At 42.4% G+C, this 13295-nt stretch overlaps 1 protein-coding gene across 1 annotated transcript; it reads right to left on the bottom strand.

Moving 5' to 3' along the window:
• Positions 1 to 1128: 1128 nt before the first annotated feature.
• LOC136966250 (ly6/PLAUR domain-containing protein 6-like) lies at positions 1129 to 9922 on the bottom strand. The gene is made up of 5 exons (XM_067260714.1): positions 9839 to 9922; positions 4177 to 4366; positions 2646 to 2744; positions 2161 to 2291; positions 1129 to 1958 (listed from the first exon to the last, which is right to left on the bottom strand). Exons 1-5 carry the CDS (start codon positions 9920 to 9922, stop codon positions 1776 to 1778), a joined length of 687 nt encoding a protein of 228 aa, XP_067116815.1. The 3' UTR covers positions 1129 to 1775.
• Between the last annotated feature and the right edge of the window lie 3373 nt (positions 9923 to 13295).

Here is a 13295-nt window from a genome sequence, read left to right on the forward strand (position 1 = left end):
TAACACTTGATTCATGAAGTTTCCTTTGGCAGCTATGGTTAACAAATGAGAATAATCCATTGAACTACATTTGATAAACACCAGGCTACTTTCAGTAAGAGCCAACAGTTGTATGTGAGTTCATCGTGATCATGGATTTTTCACATTTTACTAACACTATGTCAAGAGAAATATGACCTGTTGTTGTGATGCATGTTTTCAACAGCATTGTCTGCTTGTGCCAGAATGGAGGAAAATAGTGTCAGTGTTTGGAATGACATGAGGACCTGTTCACAGTTGATATGCAGAGCTGTGGTAGTTCTCAAGATTCTTTTACTCTATAAACCTGGCACAGACTACAAGAAATGCATTGTCGCACACAGTAATATACACAACTTGAATTTGTATACAGCTTTGGATAATCCTGTAATCCTGAAAAGCTTTTCACTGGAGTAATTAAATGAAATTACAAAAGATATGAGAACCTGTTTGTGAGGCTCATATTAAAACAACAATATGGGTAATCCAGATTGAGATTTTAAGATTACATTTGAGGCTAAAATGTTCTTGCAAGTGTCAGACCTCAAGGAGTTATTGGAGTTGTAATATGGATTCTTTACAAATGTCCCTAAAATTGAAATAAATAAGAATTTGGTGTGGTGGACTAAAGTTTGTTATCTTCTCATCTGGTTACAAGTTTTTTTTTTTTTTAAGAGAATAGCAAAAAATAAATGTTTAATTTTCCAGTAGGTGGTCAACAGAGGCATGGAGGGTGGGATCTTATCTGAGAAGACTTCTCAGACTTTCAGGAAGCCTTGGCCAGAGAGATAAATTAACACCCTGCTAAACAAGAATAATCCCCTTATCAAGGACTTCATATTACACATCCAGGATTTAAAGCCCTTGAAAGGCATCATCTTTTCACTGCTTGGAATAACAGGAGGAAGAAGTGTTTTCTTAAGCCCACGTCCTGCATTAATGCACAAGCTCACCGGAGCTCTACCCCTGGGCCCAGTGGGTCAGAGGGGAGCTGAGCCGAGCATGGTTTGTATTAATTTTTCTCTTTTTCTTTCTTATATTCACTTTTGCATATCTGTTAGTATACAGGCCATTTTGAAAACCAGACTTACAGTACTGTATAGGCAATCAAACAGTGCCAGCCAATGTTTTAATTGGACGAAACAGATATACAGCAAAAAAAACTCTTAATCTGTCCTCAAACTAGTTTTAGTTCTCTACTACTTCATCAAAAACATTAATTATACAACCTATATAATAGTTCAAAGTAACAAATTGTATCCACAAAATTAATATAAAAATAAATACTTTCTATGTACATGCTGCAGAGTACAAAAATGTACTATAACAGACTTGTGAACATCAAATTTCAAGATGGAATCCAATCCCACACTTTCATTTCTGCACATAGTTGAGAAAGAGCACGCATGTATGAAAACATTTCTTTACCCACTGATGTCCCTTTAAGTTTGAATTGTGTTTTAGCTAACCTAATTAACATTCAGCTGTTTGGTATTTACTGGTACTATATTCTCTTTTAAAGGTCATTCTTTGCCAATAGCCTAGTAAACTGAAAAAATCAAATAAAAACATGACGGGTATAAAAAGAAATAAACAATGACATCCTCTATGTGTGGTTCTATGAATTAATACTGCTCTGGTACAGTAAACATTAAATAAATTACACAACCCAAGAGATAATAATACGAGATATCAGACCTCTACATACACCCACATGTCCTGCTAGGCTCATGGCTACCGTTGAAGCCTTTCCATTGTCATGTGTGGCTGGCTAGTGTAATGCTGAGGAGGTTTGCAACGACAGAGCCAGGGAGCAGCCAGGTGCTGGAAAGCTGCAGGGTGGCACTTCGGAGCGGGGAGGAGGTGGAGAATACTGCACCTGTCTTGTTTCTCGGCAACTGCAGGTTACAAATATTTCCTTCGCAACAAGAGATGCAGACCTAAAACCAGCGTCCAAGTCAGTAACTCGCTTTCTGTCCTTGTCTAATAATGTAAACCCACCAGCACAGAATACTTTTAAAACCCTGCAATGACAGTAGGTTTAATAAACTGTATATAGTGGTTAGCTGTGAATATTTCAGTTTGAAAGTTCTCTCACACAAAGCATGTGTCTCTTTGTGAGTGGTAGGTGTGTGTCCTCACCTGGTAGCCGTCATTGTTGACGTCTGTGCAGCCGGTGGAAAGACAGTCCTCCAGGGCCACACAGCGCTTGGTCACGGACACGCTATCCCCCTGGACGTCCATCATGTGGAGTGTGTAGCAGTACCGTGTTTCTGTCAAAGACAGTGTTCTTTTTGTATGACTTTAACCAGGTCTTTCAGTCTAACAAGGAACGAGGGAGTATCACTGAATTGGCTGAGTTGAAAGTAAGAATAGAAGAAACAGTGCCTCATTGCTTTCCAGATACCTGGAAATAAGTTTGAATCTGATACTGAATGTACACCGATTTGAATGCATAGTCAACTACCAGAAGCAAGAAGGCATAATCATTCGTACAATCTGTGAATTCAAGTTTCTGACCTAATCTTGTGCTTTGTTGGATGGATAGAAGGTGAGGAGTCGGTCATTTCTAGTTGTGGTCTGGAGGAGGGTGTACAGGTACAGAGCAGGCTGACTGTAGGCCTTACCTCGAGGACAGTATACGTCTGGGGCCCAGCGGTTACACTCATAGTTATCTGCAGAGTCTTTGCATGTGAAGCATTTGAATCCACCAGGATGAGGTGTTGCTATGCAGAGAAAAGAAGAACTTATTTTTCAGGTTGCACAACATGGAATAACAATGGCTTTAACTACATGTAATCAGTTGTACGCCACTTTGGATAAAAGTGTCTGCTAAATAAATTAAATGTTAAGTGTAAAGGTAACTACACTACACTGAAGTGTAACTCAACCCCATGTCCTACATCCATCTAATTAGCTGCATGGTCCAAAATCCAAACTAGAGCACATAAAACTGTCAACGAATCAAAAACAATTGACACCTCATTCATTCAATGGGGATACAAATAAAGAAATAGAGAACACCATCCACTTACATAAAATATTTTTTAAAGACGTGTTGTTTGCACACAGTATCAAACAATCAATTCCGCTGTCTACATCGTCTTAAAACTCTTTAGAAAAACCATCTGTTGTGATCAAGCGGCAGTCTGTTTGCTGTTCCCATTGGCAGCCATTACATGAACAGGAACAGGCCTCTCCGTCCACGACAGCTATAGGTCTGGGGGTCACGCAAACTTCACTCACAGAACAAATCCTGTCACTCATGTGGGGCACAGACGCAGCCATGACCACCACCTCTCCCTCCTCCTCACTGCTAACCCCCCCCCCCCCCCCCCCCACTCCCCCCCACCCAGCCCTCCCTGCCCCTCTACTAATCCTCCATATCCATGCCCCAGCGAAGGTCACCCTATACCCCGTATATGGTTAGCCTGGGGCCCAAATGTACGCACACTTCTAGAAGAATTCCACCCCCCCACCCCCCTCCATCCCTATGAAATCCAGAGCTGTGAACCTGATCCTAGCGATTCCTCTGACTCTCATGATGTTAGAGGCAGATTGGGCTTAAAAAAGTCTAAGTAAAAGATCTTTGAGATTTCATATGACTGCAGGGGCCTGTTGGGGGAAGGGGGGCTATTAGTGCGATGGTCGCCCTCCTACATGCTTGTCTCTCGGAGCGAGTGTCAGGTTGTTTTAGCCCTTAATCTGTGGATTTACATACCTCTCACGCGTCGCCAAGCCAGCTTTATCAGACTGCTTCGAGCCAAGAGGCTGAGGACCAGAGAGCGGTCTCGTGTACTCTGGCAGACATACAGTATACTATCCTCAATACAGACAGAATTAAGAGACAATGGTGTGATTCAGGACCATTCTCACTGGGGCTATGACCTTTGAGGGATTGATGTAATTGACAACACTCTGCAATTAGGCTCCACTGCTCTCGCTTTATGCAAGACAGACTTGGGAGGATTCCATTTGAACCCCTAGGACAATTAAAGTCTATGTACACTGTGTACTGTCGATGGATAATGCTGTTGTGGACAAGTGCCCCCTGGTGATGATGAATGAATGGGGTGCATGTGCATGTTTCATTGAGAGGAACCTGGGCATTATAACATAAATATAAAGACAGTATGGAAGTTATGCGATATACTGTACATGATGGATGGAGCAAAATGATGTCTTTCACTGTAAAATCACGTGATTGGGCATTTTTTGGCCAATCAGCGAGGAGTGCCAGCAGCAGGACCCGGGCCACTGTTGGCCAGGCCTCCATGGTTGGTTGAGACCCTCCACATGCAGGTGTCCGATTGGCCAGCAGCGTCTTCAGAAAAAAACATCCAGCAAGCTGTCAAGAGAGAGGGAAAGAACTTGATCTTTAACTCACATATTCAACATCACACCAGAAACAACCCCAGTGGGGTGGGGACATTAATAAATTAAACATACAAGATCGATTTGTCCACCTTGGTGATCAGCTGTTCATCTCAGCCATGCTGTGTTAGTCTCTAATTAAAAGAAAGGTCATGTCAACCCCCTAGTTAGTCTTCCAGCAAAATACTTATGTAGGCTTTATCTTCAGGCTTGATGGAAGGCAAATAGAGCATAAGACCTGGTTCATTACTTATCTTTTAAGGAAACATTGAACCTTGCACTTCCCAGGATGTAAAGACATTTTAAAGGCATTTTAGCTCCCAGGCCTTTTGACCCTCCTGGCCCCCTGGGTTTTCTGGATGGGTCGTCAATGAGGAAATACAGAGACTAGATTAGTATTAGCTGACAAGCCATTTAGCTCTGACCCTGGTTGTACTGTACCAGTCTGGAACAGAATGGCAGGTCAGCATATTATAGGGAGGTGGCCCCTCTCCAGACCTGCTCTCCTTCCATACTGCTGCCCCTGATGAATAGGACCACTACCCCGTGAGTAAAGCCCCCAGAAAGAGGGGAAGGGGGGGGCAACAAAGAAATTTCATTCAATGATGTTGTTTTTACTTAGAAATGAAAATTATTTAGCAGAAGCCATCATAAAGGAATGAGTGAAGAGGTCAAATAAAGTCACGCATGAACCTGCCTACTTTATAAACCTTGGTTTGTACATGCTTCCATAGTCCCAAATACCATTTGAGATGTTCACGGTTTCCAACCACAAGGATGTAACGTCTTGTGACAACTTGTACATTCTAGTCTTAAGGATCTGAAGGGAACTAGTATTGCTTTGACGATTCAGCATCATGTCTCCTATTGAACTCCTATTCAACATGAACTGGATCTTTCCATCTGCCTCTATATAATTAAAAGCCCTCAAAAGGAAGGGTCCTCGTTCATCTGAATAGTCCACCAGCATGCCACTTCACTTGGCAAACGTGTTTTTGGGTATTTTTTAGTCGTATGAAACTACAACCAAACTGTGTTGTTTACTTCTTCTGAGCTTACCTGAAAGCTCTTGTATAATAGTGTAACCCAAAACTAAAAAAACAATGACAAAAAAAAGAATAGTTTAAGACTATGAGGTTTTGCATGTTAATGCAACATGACAACTTGAAGTACAGTATACTGACAAAGGTTCTAGGATGACTGGTTTGTTCAACCCACCTTACTTAGTAAGGTATGTATTTCTGCAAGATTTGTTGTCTTATTACCAGGGTTTCCTTAATTCCACTTGAATACCTGTTCTCTACTTCATTCATGAATGCACAAAATGTGGTAATCTGGTATTTCGCAAGCCCCTTGTGTGATGAGTGTGTCTATACAACTGGAGGAGGGGTAAGAGTAGCATGTGCCAACGTGTTGTTATTTATTTCCAAGCATTCTCACCATAAATAGTTGGGATGGAAACTTCAATCATTTCTTCTTTCAATTCTACTGCCAGCCCTGAAAGCTATGAACATATCCGTCATCAACTTTGTATTACCTTGATGCATTCCTTTGTAAATTAAAACGGCAGTGGTGTGTAAGGATAAAAAAAAAAACATTTTATTCAGGACAGATTTAAGACAGGTTGATAGATGTCTGGTGGCAGGAAATGGCTGAGGTAATTACTAGATTTGGAGCAATTGTGCTTCCTTTCCTATACAGAGGATACAGCTTACTAACCACTTGCACCCCCCCCCCCCCCCCCACCGGGCCCCCTCCCCTCTGCCTGTCTGTTCCTCATTCCTCTGGCCGTCTGCCAGTAATCACACGTCGAGGTGGGACTCGTACTTTAACTACTCAGATGATCAGGAAAACAGTCAAACTGTATTGTGTCTGACACTATCATTTCAGTCCAAATCTGCCAACTATAGAGTAGAGAGAGAGAGAGAGAGACATCCACATGGAACTGGCACCAAACATGCCCCCCCATTAAAAGCAAACAAACACGAAAAAAAAAAAAACTACAGCCACAGTTTAGTAGAAGCCATTCTAATTCTAATGTCACAGGCCTTTCCCCTACATTGCTCTTACATCAGGACAGCTTCTCCACCACAGCCAGGTGGGAAAGGCAATCCACGCAATGTGATATTCCAGGACAACAACAGCCTGTGAATGGGCACTCCTCCTTTCAGACAGAGAGATCCTGGGACTGACTCACTGAGCCAACTAGGCTGCTTTGCTGGTGTACCCAAATCATAGATTTATGAATTTCGAAAAAAAGTCCACAATTAATCGTTGAATCTGCATCCAATATCCATCAATATACAGTACATACATGACCTGTAGACATACATGACCTGCAGACATGCTTACATACATGACCTGCAGACATGCACATGTTTGAAAGAGAGAGAGACATAAGGATACACACAGTACAGTGATACAGGTCATAGTGAAAGCTTAGTCATGCACTGATGTCTGACCATTCACTCTTTTTGCAAAACATTTTGAAAAAAAAAGAAAAGTTTTTACTATCTTTGGCAGTGAAATGGTTTGCATAGAAAGGGTCTGTCTATATAGATAACCACCCTCACTTGGAAAGTTATCGGCTAGACAGGATGTCGTCACTGACCACATACCAACTGAGTTGATACCGGGATGGAAACAGCTTCTTGACGTTCCACAGTGACATTGAAGAGCACTACACTACAGGGCATTCTGTACATGATGCTAGCTACTGTAGCTAACGGTGTAGACAACTACAATGTGCCTGATGGCAATTGGACACAAGCTACACTTGCACAAGTCTACTTGGTCAAGGCTTTCAGGTGATCGTTAAATAATGAATAATTTCCAATTATTTTCTATCGGTCCTAGTTTTAGTTTAAACGGTAAACCCCTTTGAAGGATGGCTGGCAAGGCTCCCTTGCATGTGTGTTGGAGAGAGAGTGTGTGTGTGTGTGTGTGTGTGTGTGTGTGGGGGGGGGGGGGGGGGGGGGGGGGGGGCTGGGTGAGGGAGCACAAATTGGGTCTATCCCACTCCTGCCGCCACCGACACTGGGACACAGTTAAAAGGCCAAAGGGAGCTAATTGGGATTGGAAGGGGAGTTTTTTTTTTCCAAGACCCTTCATCTTTATACAGAACTGTGACAAAGCTCACAGATTACCAACCAAAGCTTTCACGTTCACAGGATGAGAACCGCTGCTTTCGCCTGCTTAGAATCTGAGCCCTGGGTGATGTTTTTTCCTTTTTTCAAGTGCAGTTCAAGACCAGGTCAACTTCATATACATCTGTTGTGGTTACTTTCTGTTTTCCTACGTCTACGTACTGTAAGAGCAAAATATACATGGATCAGTATCCAACTATGAGATAGACAGACGTAGATCTCGCAGCACATCCTCTGCAAGAGTTCTCTCTAGATGATTAGGAGATGTTTGATGTCAAGCCCTGGCCGCTTACAGCCCAGACTTTTAAACACCCACACATCAACAAGGCCAAGATAGAGCAGCCACAGTCCCGAGTAGAGCTTTGTGGGAGACAAGCTGCAGTTCAAAGCAAGGGCCGAATTAAACTGTGTGGAAATTAATTCTAACCCCTTTCTTTGATCTGCATTTCTAAAGACACCAAAGTCTCTGAGAAAACTGTAGAGTGAATTGATTTTATTTTCCTTTCTCACACAGGATAGACTGTTCATTCTTCCAATAGTGAGATTTTCCATTCCAAGCCTTATTTTGCATAAAATCAACCCTCTGGTTTTCAAAAGATATTACAATTGAGAACAACAAACTTGCAAATGTTCCTTTTGAAATTCTTGCTATGTCTTTGCTAAATACCTATGTAAATCACTGCTATGGATCTACAAGTGGAAGGCCACTTCTGCTGAGTCCTGAGTTGTACTGTAGAGACCTGCAGGGCACAGAGGGGGCAGAGCTCCAACACGTCTACCCATGCCCTCTCTCCCTTGTCAGACCCAACCAGCATCCATTATGCATGTCAGTTCCAGAGCATGGTTAGGAAACCATGTTTCCCACAGGCTTGGAAGAGAGACAAGCAGAAGAGCGTGTCCACCATCATCCTTTCACCTTTTTAAGGTCCTAAATGCTAGAACCCCAACTCTGTTTTGGTTTGTGAATATGAGTGAGAGTAGAGAGGAGGATAGAGAGACTCACTTGACGCTCAGGCATCCCCTGTCTGTCTTACTCGAGCTGTTTCAGAGCAAACATTTCATTGTCAAATGTATAAAAACAATCTTGGCTGTTATCTCATCTAAAAACATATATACTGTTAGGCACCTTTGTGTGGCAGTTCCAACATCATGCTGAAGTGACGCTAGACATTCTGCAATAACTCTACCTAGATGTGACATGTGTGACCATCATCCACACACTGTGACACAGACAGATGTGTACGCAGACATGCCATAGCACAAGACAGGTTTTTTCTTGCACTAGGTCAGCAAAAAAGATGCAGGAATTCCAACAAACAAGTTAAATCAAACGGGCTGCCGTTAAGTAGTTTTGTTTGGACGGTGGCATTACTGGTAGGATTTCTAAAAACCTGACAAAGAAAAAAAAGGTGAACAGGTAATTCCTTGTTTGGAGTGTGCGTGTTTCTAGAGGGAGGGCTCCAGTCCGAACAGTAGTCTCACAACAGAGCTGAAACACTCACAAACAAACAGTACATTCATCAGCATGCAATGCTGTAACTGTGAGAAGCCTGTACACCTGGACGGCTGGAGCTAACCGTTGATAGCAGGGCCCCCAGGCAGAAGCAATTTAAGCCTGCCATCCCTAGAGCTGTAATAACACTTTGCCTCAGCATATACAGTTAGTGACTGATGAAGTCCAGGTGTCTTGTGGTTAAAAATAATGTACATGCCAATCAATCAGAGTAGAGCTTCACAAACTGGGTTGATGCCTGCAATAGGCTATAACTACTCCATTTAATAAAAGTTTGCAGCTGGGTGGTGGATATCCTTGCATTGTGGTGTATTGGAGCTGCTCTTGGGAGTTTGAAGTAAGACACCCAGGTTCTTTATCGACCAGGCACATATGTCGGGGCTTAGAAACTTCTGCCATGCACCTGCTGGTCTGTAAGTCAGACCGCGCTGCAATTTCAACTCCTTTGGATACAATCACTTTAAATAACGGAATGCTGACCATGGACACGACGTGTTAATAAACTCATCAATTGTATCGTAGTTTGGAGATAAGGCTACATCTACGTAGGGGTATACTGTTTTTACACGAATTGTTTAACGTTGAAAGGACATTCAAAATCAGTATAATAACGACTTGGCAACCGAAATATAATATGAAACAAACTTGCAATTATAGGTGAATACGTGGAACAAAGCAATAAATTAGATTTTTTATTTTATTGTAATCTAACTTATTCACTGCACAATTAGTAAGACATGCAAATAAAGTCTAGATATGACTTAATAGGCTATTTCGGTACACTTACCAAAACACTTTCTTCTTTCGTTAGGGTTAGGGTTTCTCCTTTCGTCTTTATGTAACCGTAAATGTTTGACAAATACTCATTCATGTATACAAACTAGTTAGAAAGCTGTGGAGTGGATGCGTCCTTGCTCATGTTGCTTTCATGTCAGATCCTGGTTGTTCGGGTCCAATCAGACGTGTCGGTAGGCGTGCTTTACGCCCTTGTCAAATGTGTGGGCTCAAATAGAGAGTTTGTGGAGTATGTGTTTAGTTATTGCTCATGACAGTCATGATACACGAAGTAAAAGCTAGGTCTACATGTGTGTAGTCATTTACAGGCATGTTGCACGAAGTGAGTCTACATGTGAAGTAACATTGTATACTTTAAACTTCAAGTGAATTAATTAAAGTGTGAGCAAGGGCAGGGCAAAATAAACTGTGTCAGTTTGTGCACGAAATTATGACTTCCTCTAGTCTAGGCCATCGTAAAATGCAACATTCCTCTGGGTACTATGGATGACTGTATAGAATGTGAGCAGTTTATCCATTACAAAGATTTTTTTGAAACGTCATGGGAAAAAACTCAGGAAACATTAACGTGATGAACATGGCAACAATGCATGCAGTGACCCATGTCATGTCGGTCAAGACAGACGAACTATTTTAGAGAGAGGGCAAAAGTGAAAGTCCTGAACTATGTATGGTATGCAGTGAACATCTGAACCCATTTTTCCGTCAAGAAATAATATAATAGTTGTAGGCTACATTAAGTACAGACTGTACCATACCCTGATGTTTTTTTATGTTTTATACATATGTATTTGCTCTACTTGCTGACAATTAAATAGACAATTAAAGAAACAGTACTTTTCTATTATAATGACACATGGTGATGGTTAAAAGGGGGGTCAGATGGCTGAGCGGTTAGGGAGTCGGGCTATTAATCAGATGTTGGTTCGATTCCCGGCTGTGCAAAACGACGTTGTGTCCTTGGGCAAGGCACTTCACCCTACTTGCCTCGGGGAATGTCCCTGTACTTACTGTAAGTCGCTCTGGATAAGAGCGTCTGCTAAATGACAATGTAAAATGGAAACGTAAAAGCAGGTCAGATGGTTTGCATGGTTGGCATCTGCTGCCTAACGAACCAAACTGTGTTCCAGACGTTCCAGAACTAAAAGCATCCATTATGAATTATGTTTGTTTATTTGTTTGTAGATAAGCATGCATGAATGTACATGCATCAGTCAAGTCTATTTGTGTTTGCATGTGTGTATGTGTTGATGCACCTGCTTGTTTGTATATCTGTGGGTGAAAAAAGCGACTGTTACTGTAGCAAAGGCTTGGTGGCCAGTGAGCGAAGACCAAGCGTCTCATCTGTGTTCTGCTCCGGCTGTATCAGTCCCTCTCACTTTATCCCTGCACATGCACAGAACGCTCCTGGGGCCTGTCATCAGCAACCCGGTGGAATGCAGAGTCAGTTCATTTTATTCCCTTTTTATGATCCCAGTCACAGCCACAGTAAGTAGACACGGAGGATGACTGCTCGCCGTGTATCATGAAGGGGCCAACTATGACGGTTGTGTTATTTGTGTGATTGCTAAATAATATAAATAAGTTCGTTTTGCACTAAAATACAGACGTTAGCTGAATTTCAACCTAATCATGTTTTTCATTTGGCCTCACTTGTAGTTTTTCAAAGAAGAAAACCATGCTTGTTTCACCTGATCAGTCAGTTTGCTCCCCTCAGCCCATGTTGGGGTTGCGACTGCCTTTTGGGACCCTGCTTATAGTCCTGAAACCAACAAGGCTGAAAAAGTGTTGGAATCCCTTCAGAACATCATGACCAATTAGTACAGTGACCCCCGGCTGATAGGGGAATGTTAATCTTGCAAATGTAGTGAAATACCACACAACAGTACACAAACATCCAATTCTGAAAGGTCTATGTGGACTGAAATGGCCCTGTGTGTACAGTGTAGGCATAGGGAGCCTACAAAACATTAAACATATTCTGAACTTTATATATTCTGTAATTTCATACATTTCCAATTAGGCAACTTTTGTATGGGGAATAGGTGCTGATACTATAGCAACACAACATACATTATGATTGTTACTAGTGTATCTTTGGTGACATGGTGAGAGACCTTGAGGACAATTCCAACAATGTCTTCTCCAAGCTGTAAGCAAGAATACTAGATATACTACCCAGCATAAGGGGGAGTACATTTGTCTTCTCGGACCCATCAAGTCAAGAGCTGACCCTTTGAACCCTCCAGACATGGAATCTCCAGTGTGAGACACACAGGAATGACTGATGCAATGGTATACTGACAGTTTCTTGTCAAACAGTGATATTTTGGTAGCATGTGGACTAGCGTGATCCCTGCCCGGCAGGCAGATGTCCGATCTGTCATGTCGGACCCTTCAGCAGCACCTTACAAGACACACCCCCTGGAATGAAGGAATGACAGCAAACAGTTTCTCCCAGGAAGTCCTCGGCGGGCTGCCAGTGTGTCTCCCAGGTTTCATGTGCTGAGCTGAGAAAGTGGTTTGAACGTCAGGACACTTGTAGCTCTCAGCTGTCCAGTTGTTTACGAGGCGACAGTCTGCAGTCTATGAACGTGTTTCATCAGATCAAGTGGACTTCAAAAAGAAAAAGAATGGTTGAGAACTGCTGTTCATCAGGCGCAGGAGAGATTCAGTATGTTGTCCTTGTAATTTAAATGTAAATGAATGAAGCCCTGCTCATGCAAAACTAAATATTTTTTTGCTGTTGGCTCAAGGAGGCCAGTCAGTTCTTTAGAAGCGTTTCTGCCATAGTGGGACAAAAGCTCTAAAAGATAGTCAGTGCCGTACAAGCATTCCTTTTCACCAATGTTCTCCTCAGGCCAAGAAAACGTCCTTCAAGATTCCATCACAATCACCGTGTTTGAGATTCCATTGCTCAATGCAGCAGGAGAAGGATGAGCCAGTATGACATGATGTTTAAATGTCAAAAGAGCACACTTGTTCCCAGATCAGTCTGTGTGTGTGTGGAGTTTGCTGTAGAAGCAGTATGTAAAGGGATGAGGAGGAGTTTCACAGCGTTCCGATTGGCTTGCCTCCAAAGGTTAAAGCAGTGTTCGTTTGTCTGACACTGACACTTCCTCGCCTGGGAAAGCAAATGAAAAATCACTGTCAGACTGACACACACCGATCAGTGGTCTTCTCTTATCGACTAATTCCATGAAATAAGTAACTGCGTTCCAAAACCCATCGTCTTGCTGGCTTTTTGGATATTTACTTGTTGACAATGTTCCAGACAATGTTTCTTGTGACCATTGTGACAAATTCGGACACATTGTCTTTTCACCTTCCTCTCATATTCCTAAACTCGTCTTCTGTCACTCTCAGGTGACCCTGTCCCTTCATTACAATCTGGGTGAGACCCCAGCCTCTGGGTCATTGCTATTGGCAGTGGAGTCTGGTTTTCCCCT

Source organism: Osmerus mordax, chromosome 22 (assembly GCF_038355195.1).
Source record: "Osmerus mordax isolate fOsmMor3 chromosome 22, fOsmMor3.pri, whole genome shotgun sequence".
Classification (NCBI taxonomy): Eukaryota; Metazoa; Chordata; class Actinopteri; order Osmeriformes; family Osmeridae; genus Osmerus; species Osmerus mordax.

What these genes read in the sequence shown, in the direction of transcription:
- LOC136966250 (XM_067260714.1), bottom strand. Translation starts at nt 9,922, where the DNA reads ATGAATGAGTATTTGTCAAACATTTACGGTTACATAAAGACGAAAGGA. An exon ending in CGAAAGAAGAAAGTGTTTTG is followed by an intron (nt 4,367 to 9,838) that starts GTAAGTGTACCG and finishes CTCTCTTGACAG; the next exon opens with CTTGCTGGATGTTTTTTTCT. An exon ending in CATTTTGCTCCATCCATCAT is followed by an intron (nt 2,745 to 4,176) that starts GTACAGTATATC and finishes TTCTCTGCATAG; the next exon opens with CAACACCTCATCCTGGTGGA.